At 40.8% G+C, this 25,630-nt stretch overlaps 1 protein-coding gene across 4 annotated transcripts in view; it reads right to left on the bottom strand.

Annotated features, from left to right (window-relative positions):
* LOC134616257 (receptor-type tyrosine-protein phosphatase mu-like) overlaps nucleotides 1-25,630 on the bottom strand; it is a 156,409-nt gene that overhangs the window by 5,764 nt on the left and 125,015 nt on the right. For 3 of the 4 annotated variants that reach the window (XM_063460984.1, XM_063460986.1, XM_063460988.1), the window contains 9 exons: nucleotides 24,732-24,808; nucleotides 19,480-19,516; nucleotides 10,265-10,362; nucleotides 7,848-7,964; nucleotides 7,054-7,208; nucleotides 5,641-5,776; nucleotides 3,474-3,623; nucleotides 2,968-3,141; nucleotides 1,974-2,105 (listed from right to left, as the gene is read on the bottom strand). In XM_063460984.1, the coding sequence (XP_063317054.1) occupies nucleotides 1,974-2,105; nucleotides 2,968-3,141; nucleotides 3,474-3,623; nucleotides 5,641-5,776; nucleotides 7,054-7,208; nucleotides 7,848-7,964; nucleotides 10,265-10,362; nucleotides 19,480-19,516; nucleotides 24,732-24,808 (1,076 nt within the window). The remainder of the gene's footprint in view (nucleotides 1-1,973; nucleotides 2,106-2,967; nucleotides 3,142-3,473; nucleotides 3,624-5,640; nucleotides 5,777-7,053; nucleotides 7,209-7,847; nucleotides 7,965-10,264; nucleotides 10,363-19,479; nucleotides 19,517-24,731; nucleotides 24,809-25,630) is intronic. The other variant, XM_063460985.1, reaches the window with a different exon arrangement.

Genomic DNA, 25,630 nt, shown 5'->3' with positions numbered 1-25,630 from the left:
TTAAAAAGGTTTGTGGCCACACCCATTTCCCCTCAAGGCTGTCTCCTTGGGTAGTTTTGTACCACTTTTAGTGCTGACACTGCTTTTAAATCACTCTGCGGATGTCTCGTTCTAAATAGCTGCACTTGTTTATGTGTCTGGATCTCCACCAGTGGGTCAAAATAGTCACCATTCAACTTTTATTTTATTTTTGGGGAAGAGAACAAAGTGATAGGCTGGGAAATCTGGCAAGTAGGGTGGATGTAGAGTGAAGCTTTGTTGCTGTGGCCTTTTCAATGCAATGTGAGTGGACCGACAGTGTCATGCTAGCACTGCCACGGCATAGAGTGCGCTTAAATCATCTTCCCTCTCAGATGCCTTTCTCTGACCCTAGGGAGGCATTTATGGTAAACAGCCCTTCATATGTAAACTCTGACTTGATGCTCAATCTTTAGGCGAGGACATTTATTCTCTTCATTCTCTGAAAACCGCTGTTTGGCATCTGGGGCATAGTCAGAAATCCAGCTCTTATCAGCAGTGATTGTGGACACAAATGTTTGGTCCGCTTGACACAGAAGATTGGTCTCTACACAAATTTAAGGTCTGTGGTAAAATTGCAGATGCAAACATGCAAGTGGGTGTCAGAGCCAGACTTTGAGGGGCTGATAAAGATACCAATCGTCCTGGAGGCTGTGCAGGGTTTCATAAGCAGTCGACCCTGAACAAGAGATGAGTCAAATTTGGAATGGGCATGGACTTTCTGATCTCTCATTGTAAAATAAATAATTACAAGCTTTTGCAGTGTCAGATGGACAAAGCAATGCTACCTTGAGTTTTGCAGTAAAAGACTGATTAATCAATATTCAATCAATAGATTGTTTCAAATAAACACTAATCAGCAGTTGTAACTCTAATTACAAGTCTTAAGTGGCAGTTATCAATATTAAGACTGACTGCTCTTGTGCACTGAGCGGAAACCCCCTAGGATAGCCTCGTAAAAGCAGTAAAAACCCCTCCATTTCCGCTCCTTTATGAGAGAAAGCCCAGTTAAGAACTTGCACCTGTGGAGCCAGTCGCCAGCCTCAGAGCTCTAAATCAGACAAATGGAAGCTTACACACAGATGGACACGTCTCACATTGACAGACATGTCATGTCACAAATGCATGCCACAGTCATAAACAATCAAGGGGGAGAAAAAAGGGACCATCTTGGAGAAATGCAAATAACAGACCTCAACACGAGAATGCAGACGGACACGGAAATATTCGCTTACTTTGTGTCTCTTACACACAAAAGCAGAAGCACATATGCTGTCTGTGTGGCAGCTTAAGCACCACTTTCCGCCTTCCTTTTAGAGCCCATCAAAACTTGACAAATTCAAAAGACGCAAAAACAAAGATGTTGATGGAGAAGATGGTAAACCTCCCTCGCCTCCATCTACTCCTCAACCTCCACCCACCCCCTTCCTACCTTCCCACCTGCGCTGCTTTCTTGGCTTGCTGACGGGCTGGCTACAGTGAGAATATTGAATGAAAGGCCTTTTCTATCCAGCCAGTCAGCCAGTCACCTAGGGAAAGGGGATTTGGATGGGGAGAGCAGCCTGGCTTCAGGCTTTGATCCCCGGGTGTTATGACAGAGCCTCGGGCTGAGAAATCTGGAGTCTCTTCCACAGGCCTTCTTTTCTTCGTCTACTTTTACAGCAAGTCCTCTTCCTTCCACTCTGCAGTATATACCTTATTTCAAGCATATTCAGTATTCATTCAAATATATAGTTTCTCTAACATAGATACATCCCTCAGGGTTTCCCTGGGTTTGTAAAATGTAATCATTCAATCGGTTCCCATCAATGTCCTTTTTGCAACTTTCAGATTAAAAAAACTGTCATGAAAGAACTCATGTCTCATTTGTTTGTGAGTAAAATTCTTGCAGTATCCCCCTTCAGGATTTCATGTGCACGCTATTTATTTAAGCAAATGTACTGGGTCGGGTTTACCTGTGCTGGGTCGACGTCATTGAGCATTACTATGGATGTGCAGTGGTAGTCCAGCACCAATCTCCAGAAGTCCTTTACTGTGTTTGGCAATGGGTGCTGTGTCACTATGAATGCAGAAGGCTGCTTGTAACTCTGGAGGGAGGGAAGAAGAAGAAAAAGAAAGAGCTGATGCTGAATAGACCAAGTGCATGCTTTTGTGCAACACTGTCAAGAATAAAACCATTTCTAAAACGACCTCCGTCTCTCAACCAGACTTCCTGCTGAGAGCAGTTTTCTAATGGAGATTCCATGTCTAGGGAGATTATTTTGGGACAGAGCACTTTTAATATGGTTTCTGGCTCCCAAATGTAGCCTTGTGGGGACTGAGACAATCCTGTACCTGAAAGGTCACCTGCTCAATCCCAGCAAGAGCCAAAAAGTCCATCAGCGAGCATGTGCCTTGTCAAGGTGTTCTTTGTTAGGTCCCCTTAAGAATTGCTAGACATAGCATTTTCGATTGTTTCCTTTGATGTTTCTTAGATACTGACAGATAAGTGCTTAATTAGAAGTGACAGCGATGCAGAGATGTTGTGAAGTCTTAATTCTGTGGCAGCAGCTCTTAACTCAAGAAAGTCCTAGGTGGCTGCAGTCCAAGTTAAAAGTCTCAATAAGTAAATTTCAAGTCAAGATTGCAAGACTTAAATCTGAATGCTGACTAACTACACTCTTTATAAAAATTAGCAACATTTAAAAGTCACATAAAAATCAGTATTGTATAGCTGGCTGAAATACCAACATGTCCTAGGTCTTACTTCTACGAAAAAATGCAAAATACCTGCTTTCAAATCAGCAACATTTTAAAGTTCCAGTACACAAATACAGGCAGCTGCAGTTTCACCACTTCGTGATTCAGTGCTACTTTACCACTTTAAAATTACAGCGGTGAAATCACCAAGATGATCTGAACCAGCATGCAAGCAGACAGACTTTAAAGTGTAAAATGTTTGACCCTTACATCCATCAGAGCGGCATTGATGTAATTGGAGCTCTCGCCGTCGATGGTGATCAAGAAGGGAAGGCAGCGGTCCGGAGGCAGGACGTCCATGCAGCGGTTCTTCTCGTGGTTCCTAGGCAGCAGGGCGATGCTGCAGTCTTCCACCCGCAGCGTGGGAGTCACCATATTGAGTGTCTTTGAGATTGAAGCAGAATTACATGGTGTCATACTGACGCAGGAAGGTAGGCACTTGGGTTTTGAGTGCGCTAATTATCTCCCGATATGGTAATTAACAATGCGATTCTTTGATCAGTTACATTAGTTATAGCTCCGACTCCCCTGAAGTGACTGGGATAAAACTTAGAGTGGGGTGGCGCATTTCATATAACTATATATTAGATGCATCACCTATTTATATAAAGTACGTTTATGCACAGAATTTGTTTAAAGCAGCCTCGCGCTTCAGATAATGTGTCATCATGAATTTGCACACAATGTATGTCTAATTACGTTAAATAGCTCCTCACCCTGAACTCCTCTTTAATGGGGCTGGAGTTGGTCTGTGGGTCCAGGCGGTTCATGTCGTAGTAGACGGAGCGGAGCTGACTCGCAGGAATGGTGGTGTCGCCACAGAGACATGCCTCCAAAATGGCATCATGGATGAAGACATACTGCTCCTGAAAAAACAGCATCCTCATTGCGCATCCATCAGACATCTATGACTTATGACAGAAGACAAGCTGTCATAAAACAAGTTTTTTTTTTTTTTTTTTATTTCTACCACTGCTATAAGCTGAAATATGTGAGCCAAGGTTTTTCTCTGTTTTTGCTAGAAAAATCCAGTGACCTTTCCATGACCTTACTGGGATTATGCTTTACCCCCACGGCAGTTTCTGTGTCTAATATTTGTCATTGTCTTTGTTCAAAGGTTACAATACATATTTTTGCATTTTTTTGGTACACAGCTTATTTAATTCTCTTATAAAACCCTGAATTGTATGACATTTTCAAAACCTTAAAATATTTAGAAGTCTAGCAGAAAATATTTTCATGAATGACTTGACCTTTTCCATGGTTTTTTAGGATCCTATGAAACCTCAGTGAACTTATCAAGGTTAGGATTTCCTCATGAGTATTGCTATCATCGTCACAGGAAGGTTAATGGTTGAGTTCTTATATAAAAACAAAAACAAGCAAACAAACAAAAAACCCAACACCCACTGTGCTCAATAGCGTGCGGTCTAAAACATAAAATCGTAACACATTTCCTCCTCCTCAGTCAGTCACTCAAGCAGTGGACATGGCGACACAGCTTGAAGCTTGATGCAAATCTATTCTGAAGTGACATTTCCAGCTGACACTTCCTTGTCACTTTGTACCAAAATCCACACACATGCACAGGGGTCAGATTTACAGATTGAAAGGGGAACATGTGTTGCCATTTGTTAAGTCTAAAGCAGAACGTGAAATGTTGACCTCAGAGTTTGACTATCCCTGCCTGGGTCAGTAAGACCAGCTCTATCAATCTGCAGATTGATAGAGCTTATCTGAGCTCATAATACGTAAACAACAACAAAGCATTTCATTTCCGTGGTTAAATTAAAGCATGGTAGGATGGTGGCGTGTGGCCGTGGGGCTGAGGAGCTGTGCCAACCAGCCTGAACACCTGTGAGGGAAAATAGACACATACACAGAATTTGAAGGTCACTGAACTTGAGGAGAGTGACTCAGGGTGAGCAGCCTTTGGTCTCCAGTTGCTCAAATCCCAATCCGGACGTCAGCGATGAAACATTTGCCCATTAAATCCAATGACGCTTGTGATTTAAAGGGAATTACGGTGAAATGATGCATTCACCGAGACTATGGACACCTCCAGATGGCCGGTGTTCAGGAAAGCACAGAGTCTTTCGGTTGTCCACATCAGCGTAAAACTACAGGATGAGCCGGGGATGTTTTGAAACCATCAATATGAGCCAAATCCTCAACACTCTAAACCCTTTTATTACAGCGCGTATTGCCAAGCACTTGTGTTTACCACTTGGAGAAATAGTTAGGGTGTGCACTCCAGTAAACGTCCTTTGTGAGAAATTATCATTAAAAATGTAACAGTGGTGCGAATGGTAACAATAAAATCCACACTCCTGTTCTAGACATAAATATGCCAGCTTTGAATATGAATATAATTCAAATAATATTAAAAGCAAACTAAAACAAGTAAAGCACTTGCTTAACATCAGATTATGTTAATTAATTGGATTGTTTAATTACATAATGAACATATCTTTGTTTGAGAAAAATGTTACACTTGAACTGGCACTTGAAAGTGAATGACAGGAAAACATTAAACTAACGTATTATACAGCATTTACAAAAATAATGAGCATCATCAGTCACTGGGAAAATGCTTAAAAACCTCTTGTGGATCACCTAAGCTGCAGAATTAACGACTAATAAATGACAGGTGATGATTTATTTGTTCCAAATATAAAACATGCTTTTAATGACACTGCTTCTGGCTGGTATGAATTCTCAGCATTTGTTCAGGACCAGAGAAGCAGGGGGCTCAATCTAAGAATTATTTATTGATACTAGTTAATCCACTTTTGAGGACCAAAACCTGTCAAGCTGCAGTCCTGCAGTTCTGTATTTTACTGATGTCTCTGTGGAGAACTGTTTAAACCAGTCGTACAGTACCTCAGTCTGAACCATGTTGACCCTCCGTGAACGCAGCTCCCTCACACAGTTGTAAATGTCCACCACGCCCTCTCTCTCCGCCATGTCCAGCATGATGTCAATGACGATGAAGCAGCCTGTCCGACCGGCTCCAGCGCTGCGGACAGACACGGATTTTTATTCATGAGAAGTGAGGTTTTTTTTTTTTTGCTTTAAGTTTAAAGAAATATAACTTTTATGAGGTGGAATAAGATTAAATGATTTCCCTAACAATAAAAAGTTGAGCACACTAGGGTTTCACATCAACAGCTTTACTTGATCTGTTGCCAACATTAAGAGTGCCCAGAGGTCACTTATGTTTCAAATTGGCTATTTAATGCAGTGATTACCAAGCACCACAGGGAGACCAGCTCAACTAAATTAAAAAAAATTAAATTACAATTTAATTAAAGAATTAAGTGGACCTGAACAAGTTGAAGCAGCAAAGCTAACATTAGGTTTAGGTGGCATGTAGCTAATAGGGATGCCTAAATTACTAAAAATAGATAAAAAACAAACTAAATAGCTACGTATGGAATAGTAACAGCAATAACTGTTGGCTAACAATGTGGACAAACCACTGAAATTACTAAAATATACCTAGTTGAAACACTGTAGTAGCTAAATGTAACTAGTTTAAAATGCTAGCTAAAACGAATTAAAACACTGAAGGTTATTGTAAAAAATGGGACCACCAGTTGAACATAAGCTAAAATTATGGATTAACAGTTGCTAACAAAATGAATAAATGATTACTGGCTAAACATAATGGATAAAAAGGTAATTTCATAATAATAAATGTATATCCGTTTGTGAATGATGGAAAAATAATGGGAATTGTTAGCTTGCTAACTTGCTACCCAAGCTTGTAAATATGATAAATGGTAAACAGAAGGGGTTTGTGAGCTCACCTGACAAGGATTGTTGGAAACCACTAATTTATGTAATGTTACATTATGATTTATGTTTTAGCAGTTATCACTAACCCATAATTGTGACCTACACTGTAGTGTACATTAAGCCCAATATACAGTACAGTAGAGGTGAATCAAATTTTGCTTGTTGTGTACACAGTACTATAAACAGCAAAAATGGCAAATTATATTTAAAAACCTTAACACAACATCTTTCCAGGGATACTGTCCCAGTTACTAATACACAGGTTTTGCAGTATCCTCTTGGGGACTAGTTCTTGGATTAAAAGACTGAATGAAAACTTAAGTAACATACCAGCTACGAGGCAGTACTTAGCTGTACATATCTAACTTCTGCACTGAGCTGATCTTAGTCTAATGACTATTGTATAAAAATATGCAAATCACAAAAATAGGTACACATGGGTTAGAGCTAAAACACAAGTATCAACAAGAGTTCTTAGTCTGAGTGCACACCAACCTGCAGTGAACCACCATGGGTCCGGCATTGGTCAGGGTCTTGGACTTGACTCTTCTAATAAACCCCAGAAGGCCGGTGGCGTGATATGGCACACCGTGGTCCGGCCAGCCAGTGAAGTGAAACTGTCGGATTTCCCGGATCTCATGAGCTCCTCTCTGAGGAACACAGTCATCAGTTTAAGCACACAAAGCAAAGAGAATGTAGTGAGAAGAACACGGATGCGTGAAGTCTTTCTAAAGTAAATACAGGTTGAATTAAATATCACACTCTTCATCATGATCCAAGAAAGGTTTGTACAAAGTTTAATCTAGCGATGAATAGGATGTTTAAGGCCAGTGTAGCCATGTGTCTTTACCTACTGTAGCAGCTATCTGTCATGCTGATATTATAGAATATGCATTGCATTAGTTATCTGGGCAATTTGCATGTACCATAAAGAACAGTATATTCCTCTATGTTATATTGGTATGTGTGTTTATTCTTTGAATGGATATTGCCTGAAGATTTTATAAAATGTCACAGTAGAATGTAACAATTAGGAGTTGTTATATGATATAAACCAATAGTTAAAGAGAAAAATCGAGAGTTAGAAATGATTCCATTAGGTTATATTAGGTTAGGTTGCATATTAATATATGTTAAACATCCATCCATCTATTTAATAAACATTGTCATAAAGTGCTAGAGAAGCCTTATATATGTCCTTCTCCAGCTATTCAGGTAGGAAAGCTACATCTGAAAAGTTATGACTGTATTTATACCAGGAAAAAAGTGTTTAAAAGGTTAAAGTGTACCTTCTCTACAGCAAAGGTCCTGATGACATATTCTGACAGCAGCTCAGTCTCTATCAGTGTCACCTTGATGTCTCTGTAGATCTCCGTATCATCAGGCCAGTACTTACAGCACTTCACCTGAGAGTGACAAAACCAAGTGTTTTACACAACATCCTCACAAGCTGTATGCTAACTGCAATGAATTTATATTCACAATGCTCTACTTCACTGCACACATTCATATTAGAATTTCTGCAAGTTGCCAGGCCATCATTTTTCCAATAAAGATAATTGTCACATAACATTAGCCCCCATTTGCCACCTGATATTTCAGCTTTTGAAGCATTTCTTTCAAATCAAAATGAGATTTGCTTCATATTAGTTTCGGCCCCCGGTCAAGGATCTGCTGTAAATGGGAATCTTATGTATCGATGGGAGAGTTCATTCGCACGTTATTGCTTTTTCATTCTCATGTCGATAATGTGAAAATGAGTCTAAAGGTGGACTGTGCAAAAACCTGGAACAGAACAGTGTAGGTGCAATGGGGGTGTGTGATTTCTCCACCTTAAAAAATTGACTACCAGTGTGGTGAAATAGGATAAAACATTAAAAAAAAAATTGTGTACAACAATTAAATGAGGGAAATATAATGACAATCCAATATTGATATGAAATAATAAACCCTCAGCTGTTTAAAACAGATTTCCCAACAGAAATCTAAAACACCCCACTGGAAATATTACTTGTATTAGGTATCATAAGAGCGCAAAATTAACCCCCCCCCCCTTCCCAATTAAACTGTTGATACAGGGGGAAGTAAGGCTGGTAATAGAGATTGAGATCACGGAGGTATATCAGAGAATGATAATTTTTGATGAGGTATAAATGCGACATCAGCCACAAGTAGATTCAATTTTCATTCCTGGCGTCTATGCGCTGATTACGAATGAAATGAGATTTTGGTTTGTGGAATGACACAGACAGAGGGGGACTTTGAGGTCCCTCTCTCTGACACCCCTGATGACTAATCCCTGATGACAATCACAAATCCACCGTCCGCTTCCAGCCAGATTGAGTTAGGCAAAAGCCATTACCTTATTAGATCACTCTCTATCAGGCGCCTAGTTTGGGGGGGAATTAGCCTTTGGGCTAAAATATGCCAGCATAGACACAGATGTTCTTTTGTGCGGGCACACTTATGAGCACGTGACGAGCGTGCACAGGTCTTATACGTCGTCACTCATATGGATAGAGTGTATAGAAAAGAAGCACATGGAGCATCACCTCATCACACACATCAGCACGCTGACTTCCAAACCAAATCTCTCGTACATTAAAGTGTGCCGAGCACCGCCCCCCTGTCTGAAACCAGCAGGAGAGAAGCTGCGTGTGCTTCTGTGTGTGTGTGCCAGGATTTCCCAGAGTTCATCAGTGACTGTGCCGAGCAGATGGCCCACTGTGATATGGCGGAGTGATTTTATAGGGCCCTCTGTGGAGCTACCGTCACTGTGACCAACTGTGCCTACCGCCCGCCATTGGACAAGGATCATATAACAGACGGTTTGAGGGCCGGGGCCCGCCGAGTACGGCGCCGAAGCTAAGCAGGTGTGGAGAAGGTGCGGGGTGGGGTGGGCTGGACTCCGCTACTGTAGAGGAAAGGCCTAATGAGGTACCTAGAGATGGGGCTATGAATCATTATCAGCTCTGCTACATTTAAGCCCCACCAAAAATGCACATCAGCAAAATCAAGGTGCGCCTCTTTTTAAAGGGCTTTCAGTGTGAAAGTATTTAAAATTCCTAGAGAAAAATCCCGTGGCAGTCAAAGCATTACACTGTACGTTAAGACCTTCATTTTCTCTTGATTATAACCTAACCAGGAGGAACTAAAGTGCGAGTTAAGTGGAACAAATTAGGACTGAAGCAGGGCTCTGGGTTTTTTCCCCCCCTGAGGCAGGCCACATGCTGTAGTGAACAAGAAAAGTCAAGGCTTTACCATTAGTTTGAACATTATGAACTGTCCTCACTACTCAATAACAGTCCCCTTTTGTCCGGTGAGGACAGCATTAAGAGATGTTTCTGCTCGGAGGAGCCTGGAAGGAGCTGGCGGCTTCAGCGGAGTCTAATCTCCTGTTATAGAGCCACTGAGATGAAACAGTAGTCAGACGCCTGGATGCCTCTCTGGTAATGAAGGCCATCAATCAGTTTCTTCTCACTTCTCACTGATCAGATAGATGGAAAAAAGAGCTGGCGGCACACGAGTCCCATGCCTCACTAAGTCAGCGCGTGCGTGCACACAAACATCTGGGGACTGATGTTCAAAGATAATAACAAAAGGTGTCTCAGTTTGCCTTGAAATACAATCAGGCTGTTAGTCGACTGGGGGCAAGGTAATCTTATTTGAGATCTGCAGTTCAAGTGAACGTGTCATAAATACGCACCCTGCCCACTTCCACCAGGTTGGTCACCATGACGATAGCTGCAGTGTTCTCCTGCCAGACCATCCTCCAGAAATCAAATACCGTCTCCTGCATGGGGCCTATGAGAGACATAGAGAGGAAATTACATTTTACAAATATTTTTTTCCCCCCAAACCTACCTTAAATATCTTACAATAGCTTCACACAAGTATTGGGGTGTTGAGGCTTCGGCCAGGTTTTATTGCAGTCTAGCTCTTTCCCTTAACTACTAACAAATGTCTGTGTGCTTCAATGCATGTTACACATTAACAGTACCCTTTAAAAAAACTACAAGTTTGGCATCTTGGAAGCACATCTGGTTAATGGTTCATACAAAAAACACGCTAATTCATAACCTTCAGTGGTTCATATATCAGCAATAATCAGTTGCTTATTATTGCCAATATTAGTGGTATGTTGCTCTTATTAGTCGATAAAGTGCACTTACTACTTTTATTTTGCATGGCCATATTCCTAAACCATGAGGCCATTACCTAAGAGTTTTCCCCTCCTAATTACTGCCGAATAAGTCTTAGGCTACAGAATTATTTATGAGCGAGCCTCACTTTAGACTGCAAGACATATTCAGAGTTATTTTAGGGTTATTTGGATAATATTAACACTTGCAGTTTGCCATTTTGTTATATAAGAACAGACGGTTCAGAGAAAGCATTACCACCTTACAGACACAAAACTTTCTAACTATCAATGATTAGTATGCAGGAGGGTCACTAGGGTAAACCCTTAGATAATAGTCCAGTAGTTGTAGAATATGGTAATGCAGAATAAGACATTTGTAAGTGTTTACTAATGACTAACAGGGGACAAATGAGCTCTAATATGCATTCTAACAGGCAAGCAGCAGATTGTAAATTTGTGTACCTTAAAACAATTACCTAAGTTTCCATGTCTCCAAGTTTATTTTCATATTTATTAGTGGAAGAATTTGTTTGCTACAATGGACCATCTATCACTAAATTTGGTAATGCGCTTTACTGCTGACGTACATGCTGTGGGTAATGTTTTCTCATCAATAATGTCAGCTTCTTCCTCAGATTAACTTCCAAACATAAATTTGGTGGTATTACTGACATATTGGAACAAGAGAGTTTACAGGGCATTTTCTCCAACATTTTCACTTCACGGATCTAGCGCTGAAAGACGTGTCAGGTCCAATTTATTCATAGTGCTTCTACATCAGATTCATCACATAGTGCTTACTCTACAACACACAGCTTAAACACGGATGAAAACAAGAAAGGAAAATGAATCACAAATTTAAATATGAGCCCAACGGCTGCTGTTCTCCGTGCGTCCGCACATGCGTGTGTATGGCAAAGCTCAAAGTAATTACCACTACATCTCATCTGTTCAACACCAACCTTTCCACCGAACCGGACCCAGATGTGCCTGGTGAACATCAAAATAAATGAGCAGAGAGCCAGTCAATGCCTCCAATATTTAAAACTTCACTGAGCAATAATTGTGGGCTGAATTTAATTATTATTCTGGTTAATTAAAATTATTAATATTAGTTTTAATCAAGCACCAAGTAGAAAAAAAATTACTTCTGACAAATTAATTAGTGAATGCAAATCTCTACAACTGTGCATTCTCCCGAGTTGGCCCGAATTACCTGGAGACATAACAAATTATGCAGACACACACAGGCACACGCTAAGACAAAACATGGCAGATACACAAGCTGCTGGCGTTTTCTTCGTTGTCATTTATGTGGCAGGTAAATTTAATAAACCTTAGGCCACTGAAACCTGTAAAAACTCAAGTCATGAAAAAGAAAGAAAGAAAAAAGTTTTCCTCAGGAATGCACAAAGTACGCACCGTGACTCAGCATCTTGTAGAACAACCTTTATCAGCAATTAGTAAAATAGTAAATCTGTATGGCTTTGTAAGTCTCTCAGATCATTATGGAGGAATTTTCACAACATTGCTTCAGTTCACTGAGGTTTGAGGTCATTTGTTTATGCACAGCTCTCTTATAACATTTGGACTTTGGCTGGACAATTGCAACACCTTGATTCTGTTGTAGATTTGCTGCGATACTTGGGATCATTGTCCTGTTCCCAAAACTCTCAGACAGATGGCCTCACATTTGACTATAGAATATTTTACTAAACAGAACAGTTGATGGTTGACTCAATGACTTCCGGGTGCCCAGGACCCTGTGGCTGCAAAACAAACCCAAATCATCACCCCTCCACCACCGTGCTTGATGATGGGTATGGGGCATTTATGCCAATATGCTGTATTTGAGTTTCTCCAAACATGGTGTGGTGCATTATGACCAAACATCTCCATTTTGGTTTCATCTGTTTAAAGGAAGTTTTTCCACAACTTCTTCAGCTGTAACTTGATAAACATTAGCCATGTTGCTCTAGAGAGAATTCATGAAGTGCATTTGATTAGCAGCACCTAGCTGCTACTTACATTGTCAATTCCTATGGAAGCGTAAGGATACACTTAATTTCATACAAATTTGAACAACTGTTATCCAGTTAGGAAACAAGGATACTTTGACCTGTGATGTGCTCTAAAGGTATCTTAAGGAACACATAAAAGTTTTAGCATATTGTAGATATTGTTGGTTACTCGGGAAGCACATTGCACCTCCTTTCGCTTTAGTAGTAAATTAGAGAGTCTAGTCCATGACAACACTTTGGTTAATCAGAGGACTTTGTACACCAGATAAGGTGAGCAGTACAAAGTGAAAAAATGAAAAAGCCATTGGGGAAATTTGTGTTGTGGGTTATGCAGATGACTTTCACCTGGGGAAAGTAGGGTTCAGATCCCCTATGCAGCCAAAAGCATTATTTTTAGTGTGTATAAAGAACATGTACATGGCCTTGAAGAGAGAGGACAGTAGCTAGAAAAAGGTTTCCTACTTTAAAAAAATCTCACTTTTTGGATTTATGCCTACTGCAGCTGTAAGCACTAGATCACTAGGACACCCAGGGAAAGATATATATAAAAAGCAGTAACAACAACAAAGGTGGGCATGAAGAGAGTTGTTCTGGCTACTGCATAGCTATACGGGCTTTAGTATCTGGCTTGAGTGCCATGATCATAAAACCACTAACTACACAATTAAAAGAAACGAACAACAATTTGGGAAACCTTAATGAAGAACTAAAGTGCTTGATGAAATAAAATGATTATGAAATCATTACGGGCTAAAATAGAATGTAGTATAAAAACACATTTGAATATATCATATTGTATTGTTACTAATTTGTTTTGCCCTAGTATGAGGAGCTGCAGCAGTTCCTGGATCCTATCATTGTGCTGTTTGTGCTTCTTATTGACTTACGCCTTCTGCGACAACCTAATTTCCCTCAGGACATCAACAAAGTGTCATCACCATTTTATTCACTTGATTGATCAAGCCATGTTTGAGCTGCTTAGTGGGGTGCCTAAACACATCCTCACTGTCATGCATTTAATTGTGCAATATTGTTTGACAGAGTTTAAAAACATCTATTTCTAAAAGCAACTAAATTAAATTAAAAAGACTTTTTAAAGAAATGAAAAACAAAAACAAAAAATGATTCAAAACCAACCATCATTTCTGCAAACACATTTCCATCCTGTTTGTGCTTTTACAGTAAAAATACAAATAGCATCTATCTCAACTAGACAGCTAGAGAGTTGGAACAAGGCTACTCCATAACTTCCATCTGTATTCCCCTACTTCCTGTGGTGGTATATCTTGATTTAACTGTAGGACTTCGGTTTCCGTCTCTACGATAACTACCCAACCTGATTGAGCCACCCACTCCGCTACCTCCCACACTTGTCCCTGAGGAAAGATGCACATTGCTGAGAAGTTTGGGAGAGGAAGAATGAGAAGCAGGACAGCTGGTGTGTAGGACTTCAGTAACACAATACTACTTGGCATTATATGATAAACCATCCAATGGGAGGCTCCTGCCAAGCTTCAGCCAACCAATTTATGCTTTGTTGTGAATGCAGAGATGGAGAATGGGTACAGATAGCTTCCTGGACTGTAACTTGATGACACCCTTGAGGAAGTGAGTGTGCTTCTTGATAAGTAGATATACAAGAACAAAGGAATCGCTAACACAGTTGATTGGACAACCTTCACACAGAATGGGTGAACAGCTTCAAATGTTGAGGAAAGAATTTATTTTAGACTCATTGGTTTCTTAACCAATCTCCATTGAAAAATAGCATGCTTTTAAAATCCTAGATTTCTGCTGCTGTAAGCTGACATGTGCCACTGCAGTTAATGAGCTGTAAAAGTGGAGCTTTTATATTATCGAGTTCGCAAAAACCTGTTTCAGTAAGTTAAAAAATGTCTAGAAAGCACCTCTTTTCTTTAGCCATAGGCGGTGCTGGGCCACAGCATGCAGCCTGAATGTCTTTGCTGCACTTTTGACTGACTGATTCTCCAAGTATGTGTAACTCTACTGAAGCCACTGAACACAATTGTTTCATAAGCACTGTTTAATATTACTTTGCAAAGTCACTCGATGGTCTTTAGTTGGCTTGAGATTTGGTGACAGCCTATTCTACTAGCAAAAAAGTCATATTTTAATTTACATAAAAACATTCAGTTACAATTTGTATCTGATGCTGACAGGACGCTGTCGTCCTGAAAGAAATCACTTCCATCAGAACAGTTTGTTTGTCGTGTTCTATTTTAAGGGTCACAGGTTCAGGCTTTTCTTTTCTTTATTCTGTAGTATGATACTGTGTGCGCATTGCAAGATTTTTAACCACAACCCTTTCATTATCTTAACCTTAATGTTCATGTTTGCTGTTGATGCTTGTGACAGTTATTTACATTAAATAGGAATCATGTTATCTGGATTACACGGGTGCCAGTTAAGAAAAAGCACATGCAGTTGGTTTGTGAGAAGAACAGCAGCTTTGAGTTGTGAGGTGAATCAATTTATTGGCAACAAGTCCTCCTTTTTACACGAAGTTTCAGTGTGTTGGTTAGTGTTCTCTTAAAGTGGTGGCAGCTAAACTTTGAATATTTGAGTGAGACCAGATATTTTCCTCTTGTTTCCAGTGTATATGCTATTCAGTCCTGTGGAAAAGTCTTGAACCCCCCTCTCATTTCTTTATATTTTTCTAGGAAAATGGGAAATATGTGCTGCAATGTATTGAAACATGTGCATACATCCATGGAAATGGATGGTTTATAAAACAATTCTAAAAAACTTCATCTTTTTTCCGTGATCTTCAACAATAGTTCTCCAGGCTTCTGGAAGACACTTGAAGCTCTTCTTTGGATGCTGGCCTTTGTGTGCCTTTTGTTTTGTTAATAACACCGAGGTCTGAGTTCTAGGGAGGCCAATGACTGATAGTGTTCAATGGTATGTTTTCCTGCCAAGTTATAGGTGCATGTTTGGGATGCTGAATGAAACTGCATGTTGGATCAAGAGCTCGTTACTTTTATGTGTTCACAGGTCCACCAATTTTAACAAGACCATCAACACCACTGGTTGAAACGCAGCCCCAAACGATTACAGAGCCCCCATCGTGTTTTACACATTGTTGTTCTGTAAACACGCATTTTTTGTACCTGACCTCCTTCATCACTCCACAAGCTCTGCTGCTACTGATTTTCAGAACTGCTATTGTGTAATTTGGGATACCTAAGCCATTCCTCATAGTTTCTCTGAAGAATGGCTTTTTCAAAACTGCCCTTCCACTAAGACCATTTATGATGAGGACTCACAACAGCAGATAAATCAACTGAAGGGGCAGATGCATCTCTCAGATCCTGTGCCAGATCTTTGATGGATTTTTTCTTAAGAACATGACTTTCAGATGCTGGTCAATCAGTAGATAGTATTTTAGGCTTGCCATAAAAACATGATTTTATGGCTGTCAACTAAAGAAATGGGAACATTGTAACGTGGAAATTGTAAAAAATTGCCTAAAGTTACAATTTAAAATTGGTTCTTTGCCAACTTTTCTGTTATGCATAGACACAGAAGTGGCTCATCCCCTGAGTTAGGTCCTTTTTATGCTTGAATTATTCATAGGCCATTGCTAAGATGCTTAACAAAAACATTTCTCTGAAAATGGTCGGGTACAAGGACTGGACTGAAATGAGTAAAAAATGTATCCAGTGCCCAAAGAAAACCTTTGAAAGACCTTTAGAAACGCTTGGAGAAGTATTTCTCACAGAACTAAAAAAAAAAACTGAGAAAGCCTGGCTTCTTTCAAAGAAACTATAAAGAGATCAGTGGTAACTTAAGACTTGCACAGCACTGTACTTAACCATTGCTAACCTCCTCTTGGCTTTTATTCAAGAGAGCAAGTGTGGCAGTACTGTCAATTTTGAACAATCTTTTTAAAATACAGATTCAGGCAATCAAAATAATTTCTGGTACCTTTAAGATAAAAAATAAAGTCTCAAGAAAAAAAACAAACACACTATTTAAAAAAATCACTTTCGACACAAACAAATAATCTTGATAGCTAGCTGTACCGAGGGGAAAGCTTACATTCTCAAAGACTAGGCCACAGGTTATTTTCAGATAAATCAGTCTGAGAGCTCACTTGAAGAATACAAGCAGAGTGCACTGTTTGTAGTACAGAATGCGTGGTGCCTAGTTGGTGAAGTTTGGAAGAGACACTTCACAGAGGAAGAACACAAGTAGGAGCTTCACTTCCAGCTGTCAGAGAGCTAACGCTGCTGCAGCTGATGCTGTGTTTTGGGACTAGGCCTGCACCTCCTCAGAAGCAAAGAGTGTGACAGCTGTAGAATCCCCAAGCCAGGTATGGCACAAAATTTCTGATCAACATGTTCACATAGACACTCACAGACAAACATGCAGGTGATGTTCCCTTCTTGCCCATTAATATTACATGTGGCAGGCTGTGGCATAATGTACACTCGCTTATCATTGATTTGCTCTCTCTCTCTTCCCATCTCCCAACCCCACACCTCCCCTGCTGGGCTTTGAGATGTTAACCTGTAAATAATAAAACTTTTGGGCTCCTGGTGACATTTGCTGCTTGTGAAGGAGGGGGAGGGAAAAGCGGAGAAGACCGGAGGGGGAAAGCTTGATGAAATTGAACCCTTTCCCGTGTCATGAATATTTTCCACATCACCAAGAGGATGCAGGGGGCTATCGCAGCTGTTTGCATCCCCGGTGTCAGTGTAATTCAGTCTCCACTAGAAGGAAGCTCATGTCTGATCAGTATTTAAAGCGATCTGCAGGACATAATAATGGACAGAGGCGAGGCGTCAATACGGGAGGGCTGAGGCGCATGCACACATTCAATCTGCTAAGTAGGTGAGCTGCAGTTAGAGAATTACTGACAGACAGTTATTGTATTGCTGCAGAAAAAAAAGAAGCTCTGGATGAGAGACTGACCTACATAATGAGGAGCAGAGCTTGGGTGATGAGGCTTTTATGGAGTGACAGCTGTTCTACCTGCCATTGTCACCTTGACAGAGCAAAGGGACTCGTCAATAAACCCCAAACTAATGAGTGTCATTGTAGTTTATAGCATTATAGAACGGGGACAACGTTATCCCACCTGTCTGCCATATTAAGCACACCGCAAACCACCTCCACAACCAATTTATGACAAAGATTTTTTAGCTTATCCAGCAGTATTGCGGGTCTCATTTTCCTGAGCTACTGCTGGTCCCAGTGGACTTGAGTGGAAGTGTCATTCACTGAAAAACTTTACTGGGGGAGAGAGGAAGACTACTCCCTCATTTTCAGCAAGTGTGCCAATGCCCAGGTGCTCTTTTCAGGTGCTACAGTATGCCGTTTGTCTGACTGAGAGAGACAGGTCTGTGTCTGGCTTTCCTATCATCTCTGGCTGCTCTTTGCTTCAGTGTCAGCAGACTGAAGCTTCCTTCCTGTCAGTCTGCCGGAGCTGATGATGAATTATAAAAAGGGCCTGGTCTCCCAGAGAATACAGATGTTTCCACACTCTCTCTCTCTCACACACACACACACCTCCACGCTTTCGTACTGGATGGATCTACCCAGTGAAAAACCTTATCATGCTTGCGATACAGTCGATGGAAAATGAGGACTTATTATGCAAGCTCAATGAGAAAACTGGGGCTAATTAACTTGAATGGAAACACGTTTGGCTTCTCGAGCTTTTCATCTTAGAGAAGGCCTTGTTTGCAACATTTCTTTGACTGCTGATCTCCTCATGCATATTTTTTTTTAATGAAAATTGGAATGCTCTTAATGACTATAGGACAATTATAGAAGTCATAATAATCCAGATGAAACTCTTTCAGAGTTGAATTTGCCAGTTATACCTCCTTGTTTTGGTGAACTCGAGGCCCACAGGAGAGAGTCGGCACTTGACAGCTCAGTTTCGAGTGCTGGACTCAGTGGTCAGCGCGAGGCAGTTCAAACTAGGTGCCATTCATACAGACAGTGTGCAAACCGAGCGACCACTGCCTGATTAGTATGCCATCTCTTTCTGAAGTAAGAGCAAACAGAGCGTTGTTTTAATTGAGACACTGAGGAAGAGAGGCAATGCACTAATAAACAGGTAATTATGCAACTCCCAGCTCCGCCAAAGCAGATTGTGAATCCATTAAGGCCTCTTCGCAAAAATAATAATAAAAAAACCTGCCTTTATCTTTTTTTTTTCCCTCTCTTCCACTGATTTTTTTTTCTTGAGTGGTATGTAAAATCCCCATGCATGCTGCCCTGTTGTGTGGGAGTGAGGCTCGCGATGCAAAATTCATAACAATTAACCATCAATCAGACTTAACCTCTGGGGTCACGGTAAGTGCTCCTCACTCTGCGAATCTGCCGGCCAGATTAACACAGTGACAAAATGCGCCTGTACATGTCAGCTAATCCATTTATTTATTCAGCCTACTCCCAGACTGCCTGATTAATGGCTCCCACACCACCGACGGGATGGAAACAGACAGCGAGAAAGCGTGCCGCTACGCTTGCTCAGAGGCGCGTAGGTACGTGCGTTTGCGTGTGCACACCGAGAGGCACCAGACTCCCCGAGCACACACCTGACTGAGCATCAAAGAGTAGTTTGCAAGAGCGTATGTAAACAACGACGGGGATGTTCAGATAGATATTCGCAAACACCTGCACACATCCATCTGCCCAAACAAACAGACACCGTTAAGTTCTCACCGCCCACACACACCAATCTAGTCTTGCAATTTTTAGAAAGTTTTTTATTCTTACCCTGAGTGGCGATGTAGTGATTTGGCCTGTGGTAGCCCTGCAAACAGAGAAAAAAAGGAGAGAATATAAGCATCACTTTATGTTCCATCTACTCCTGAAAGACCAGTGCAGAGAGGCTAAAAAAAAAAAAAAAAAAAAAGACACAGCTCTTGACATTTAGTTGTTTTTTTTTTGACCTTTGCATGCAAACTCAGTCTGTTCCTACAAAGCAAACCATCACATTCATCACTGAACAGATTTGAACTGTATAGAAATCCCAGTTAACGCATTTTTTTTGTTTGTTTCAGATGCCCTGCGTTTCTGCAGCCAAGATGAACTCTCGCTTCTACGCCGCTCTGCCACAAGAGGAATTATTTGAGAGATTTGCGTGCTTGCTTTCAAGAAATACTCTGCATAGTAGGTCTGCCAGCTGTTTGCCACTGCACACCCTTTCAGCTCTTTGTTTCAACATCCAACTGCAAGATGCACTGAAAGCTCATGATGGATGCTGCTAGATACAAGATGCAAAAAACACTCTCCATCATGCACTCTATATACAGCACACCTCTGGAGTAAGCAGCCAAAGTGTTGATAATCCCCAAGATACAACTAACAGCACTGATCTTCACAATAGGCCCCTAGTCTCACGGATTACTCTAATCCCTTCAAGTTTTATTTGTCCAATTCCTTGTCTTCTCTCCAGAGATATGAGGCAGGAAACAAAACATTAGGACTTAAAGGCTCTTCCCCGCCCCAGCCTCCCCTTGATTGTCTACCCCCCCCACCACCACCACTTCCCATCCACCCCTGCTGCTCTGCTTATCTCACTCATATTCAATTTAACTTGGACTGTGATTAACGCTCCTCCAATGAAGGGAGAAAAGACACAAAGGATATTTTCCTCACTCACTCATCCACAGGGCTCCTCCAGCTATTCAGCTGTCCTCCATTTTTAATGACTTCTTTATCTCTGGACTGAGGAGGAGATTTGTTTGTGCTTTCATGTATGCTCTGTCAAGTAAAGTGGAGGCCCAATACTCTGTCGGATTAGCGAGGGAAAGACGGAAAGAAAGAAAGGGCCCTGACAGTGAGTGTCAGGTGAGTAGCGCTTACTATAAATGGGCTCGTGGCTTTCTGTAAGCATGTTATATCAGGCACGCAAGAGCATATCTTTAAAACGAGGTAAAGATGTAGAAATGTCAATATTGCTCTTATTAACTGGAAAAAGTACTTTTATTTTCCAGGACTGCATAAGTTAGGAGCAGGAATTAAATGTGCTGTCTGTGTTTTGCTGCACTGCTGATTACAGTGATCATTAATTCTTTCCAGTAAGAAAAGCTGGCGAATGGAATGTCTAAAATATGCAGCATGAAGTGCTTTTGCCTGTGGGCATGAACTGGCATTTTCAATTTGAATATCATTAGATAGCCTACTTTTGCAAATCTGGAATACCTATCCCTATTACCTGGAAATTTTTGCTTTGCCAAATACATTTAGGAGAAAACAGAGTAAGTGATATTTTCACATTTCCCCCCCTAGAATCCCCCCCCCCACCCCACCCTCTATCTAGAATATGTAATATCCTTATCCTATTCTACAAATAAGTCATATGCCATATTACTAAAGGGGAAAAAGCAAAGAAAATGCCCTGAGGCCCCTTACTCCAAGCAATCCCTAAGGCCTTTAAAATTGAATTATTATTATAATTATTAGGTTTTTGTGATCATATTCTTAAATCTTTTCTGAAGGCTCACACGAATACCTTCAAGTTAGAAAAAAAGTTATAAATATACCCAGCACCCCAAATAAAACATCTTTTGACTTTTATTTCATGATTGTACTACTTATGTGTTTTCTCTTTTCTCCAAATTTCCCTTCTTCCTTCTTTACTGGATCATTTTACCTGAAGCAGAGTCTGTTACAGGAAAAGTGAAATGTTGCGTTGAACTGTTGAAATCTTGGTCCCAAACCTGTGGGAAGAAGTTTCAAGCTGACACTGAGCTGTTTAAAGTGGCCACAGATGTAGAGATCTGTGTGCCAAAACATACAGAGTGAGCACTTTGCAGTAAAAAAAATTGTTTAACCAAATTACCATAAGCAGTCGTCCCTTTTGCTTATTTTTGCCCCCAAGCCCCTTGCAGGATTAAGCCAGCAAGGACGGGTGGTTGGATGTTTAAGACACAAGGTTAAAGTTTGCTTCTTTTCTCCCATGTGCTGTTAGCTTTAGGATACAAGACCACTTGATGAGGGTTAGAGCCTGTTGACTTGCTTAAATACTGTAAAAGCTAGCTCATCCTGTTTTATGGCTCAAGTCGTTATGGATTCAGAAAAGTTTGGAAAATCAAACTACTGTATGCTGTTGGCGATAGTCTTGCAGATGGGGCGTAGGTACTGTTTCAGTAACGAGTCTGCAGCTAAATATCAGCATTTTGTGGTTACACTGATAAAATTGTAATGTGAATCAGATAATGTTTTCTGCTGAGGCAAATTAGCAGTCAGTGAACATGAACATTTTAGGAGACAGGAGCTCTGTGAACAACTGAGTGATTTCTGCACAAGCCTGCAAATTCACCGAACCACTGCATCACCCCAATATCCAGTTAAGAGACCCAGCAAAAGCCCATATGTACACACATGACTCTACAGCAAACAGGCTATTACGCTACGTTTCCCCAGCCTTCTAAATGTTTATGAAAATACTCAATCAGCTGGAGAGAAAGGAAACATACCAGAATGGCTCGGAATAATCGGCAGTGTTATAGAGTACAATAACAAACACTGTGGGAAATGTTCTACACATAAGAGTTTATTAGGCAGGACAAGCTTTTAGATGGGTTAAAAAGCTTTCTGAAGAGCAAAAACATCATTACCCATCTGCCTGCATTTCTACTAAGTACTTTTCCAATGAAGCTGGCAGAGCGATGGAAATCCTTTTCAATCAGGGCTCTCTTTAATATGCGTATATTCTTATCTTATAATGGGACCCTCTCTATTGCGAGCGTCTTCTCCGCAGCGCCACTTTTTGCAGCATAATGGGCCATAAACTGAATGGTGGGAAAGGTAAATAATTTAAGCCCCCTGCATTTGCTGTGGCACACCTTGCATTATGAATTTATGTTTGAAGGCGTAACAAGAGATTACAAATTACCACATTAGAGGGGTGGGGGAAGAGAAGATGGGAGACCGAGGGAGGGTTCTCTCCTGAGCGAAAAACCACTTAGGGAGTCAGGTACATCACCAGCCCATTACACATGGAGTGGAAGCATCTGCCTAAGGAGACCAGTGAGCTGCAGTGATTGGTCACATCCTGCTACTAACACTGCTATTAACAGCAAATCAGGTCAGATCAGGAGCTTCTATATTGTGTGAGCTAAGTGAGTTAGGACTGTTTTAAACCTGAGCCATGTCTGACGCCACTTTTTAATAACTTTTACTTACTGTAACAGCATGCCAAGTCATTCCAGTGCATGTAGAAGCTGTTTTGCAAGGACTTCCCTGAGGTAAGAAGTGTAACCGAACCTCTGCAGATACTGCTGTGTCTACTTTAATTTAGGGCGTCCTTGAGAGTTTTTCAGCATCTAAGAGTAACGAAATCAGCAGCTGCCTTATGCAGATATCAAGCAGAGAGATCAAATACAATCTGTCAAGATTTTCCTCGCTAGAATAACAACCATGGCAGTCGTTTCAAAAGTTTAACTAATTTTAAATTTCCTAACCACCAGGTCCTAAAATTATGTTAATGACTGTTCTCTGGAATAAGTAAATATAACACTACAGGGACTTTCCTGTCTTGCTACAAATGTCTCATGAAGTAGACAAGCGTGGATAGGTAGACATATAAATGATCAAACTTTAATATCAGAAACGACATTTCAGTAAGGCTCACTAGACTCAAAAGACGAATGTTATTTAAATTATATTTTACATTATAGCTCTCATTTGGGACCTACTGCACTTTCAGCCAGATGCAGAGAGAACAGCAGCAAAGTCCATCTTTTCAGAAGAGTGCAGGCATAATATTAACTCAGATCTAGGGTGCAGGCAGGTTGCAAAGTAGCTTGTAGATATGAAGCAGTTGCAGGCAGGCTAAGGCCCCATTCGCACTAGAGGAAAAAACAGGGTGGCAAACTCCATGGACAAGAAAACTTGGTGATTGGTGAAGGGTTTTTTGTTTTCTTTTTTGCTGCCTGGGACTGATTGCAAATAGTTGAGGTAACTAATTTCCATCGCAAGGCACACAGCTGCACATGATTGCAATAATTTTGGTCAAACCATGGTTTTCAATCACCATTTTCCCTTGTGTGACTGCAGATGAAAGCAACATAAATAGTGCAGCCTAGAGATGATCTACCACATATAAAGAGGGTCATCAGCTGATCTGTTGCAGCTAATGCTATGCTGGAACCTCTCAGTTTAGTTTACAAAGGGTGTTATCAACAAGTCGAGACCAAGACACTTCTGGACACAATAGCCTACACCCAACATCAACCAGACCCAGGCAGATATGCAAGTCACTGCATCAAACCCACCTCATAGCAGATAAATGGTTGTGAGTGGACCTACAAAGGCAAGGCCGGGCAAAAAATATGTTTCTGTGGGAACCAGGCCAGGCACATTCTGCCACAGCAAATAAATAATGAGCTATCAGATCCGCCTGGTTTGTAGGCTGTGCGGGTCAGAAAAACTCACACGAATTATTTATTGTAGTAAATTGAGTTACATACAGCAACCCGTTTGCTGTTTGATTGTTAATCTTGAACATTGTTTCCAGTGTTACAAAAACAACAGAACAGTTTTCGAAGCTTTGCTAACAACTTTAACTTTTTTTGTCTATATATGTGCTTTGTTTCTATTTGAAATTCTGTGTATTATTTCAGCTTTATTCACTATAACTTTACTAAGTAATCATCTATGAAACCTCACTCCCTTTCTCATCTTTTTGGTTCTCAACTATAATGTTGTTCAAAGCAAAGTCCAAAACTATAACCTCAGTTTCCCCTCTGTGCGGGTTTGCCTTTTCTCTCTCCCAGTGCTGTCAGCCTCTGATCTTTATTTCTCTTAATATATCCAATGAACAGAGTGATACAGCAGCCCTCTAAAGTCAAATAAAGGCAGTGTGTTTGTGTGTGTGCTTGTAGCTGTGATGGACAGGCGGCTGGGCTGCACTGTCCCTCAGGCCCCCCTGTGACGGCGGCACCAGCGCCCTCTCTCTCCCCCCAAGAGGAAGCGCAGTGACCTTTGCGTTGGTGGCGCTGGCTGGTGTGTGTACTTACATCAACGTAATTTGCATTAATGTAATCGGAGCTCTGTTCCCCCTCCAGGGCCTGCAGCCTGACACGGGAGTGATCATCTGGAAGAGAGGCAGAGAGGAAGAAACCAGTGTTGAATTAATCATATTAACGAGGGCATCGGGAGAAGAAAAGGGGGAGAGGGACAGAGAGACAGACAGTAAAAAGGAATAGAGAGAAATTATAAAAGGAGGAGAGGGGGTGATAGAGCAATAAAAGCATGGTCAGACTGGCATCATACAGAGGCAAAAATGAAATTGGTGCTGTAAAAATGCAACATGTCTCATAGACAGCGTTCACGTGACAGTCTTCATTAAAACCGCCACCACCCTATCGTCAGGTAAAATTCACAAATTCATAGTCTAAACCATTTTTTCTTAAGTCATTGACCTTAAAACTTGCTACTTTAGTAAAATTTAGTAAAAAGGATCACTATGCAACAAAATAATACACGTGCGACATAATAATCTTTTTAAATGTGGGGAACAATTGATGGCAAGAGAACCACAGAGCCTTAACTTTTGATTTCAAATGACATTTTCGTAACTGTGGATAGCTGACGTCATTTTTGTTCCAAAGTTGGGCAATGCCCCTTTAACTGATGTCAGTCAGAAGAAGTAGATCTTCAAAGTTTTTCCATAGCATCAGTTATTAAAGAGGGTTAAACTGAACTCTTATAGCGATTAATTGCAAAATCAACATTTCTTTTTCAAACACTGTATAAGCTTTGTGTGCCATATCCTGCATAGGCTTATATCTCATAACAGTAAAGACGGTAAAGGAAGATGAATATAAAAGTACATTGGAAAGGTCAAGGCTGCTCTTGTTGGCTGATAATAAAACTCGGTTTGAGCAGCTTATAGTCATCCAGTCACAAGCCTGGC

The sequence above is a fragment of the Pelmatolapia mariae genome, linkage group LG18 (assembly GCF_036321145.2).
Source record: "Pelmatolapia mariae isolate MD_Pm_ZW linkage group LG18, Pm_UMD_F_2, whole genome shotgun sequence".
Lineage (NCBI taxonomy): Eukaryota > Metazoa > Chordata > Actinopteri > Cichliformes > Cichlidae > Pelmatolapia > Pelmatolapia mariae.
This window is presented reverse-complemented; position numbering and strand designations above follow the sequence as displayed.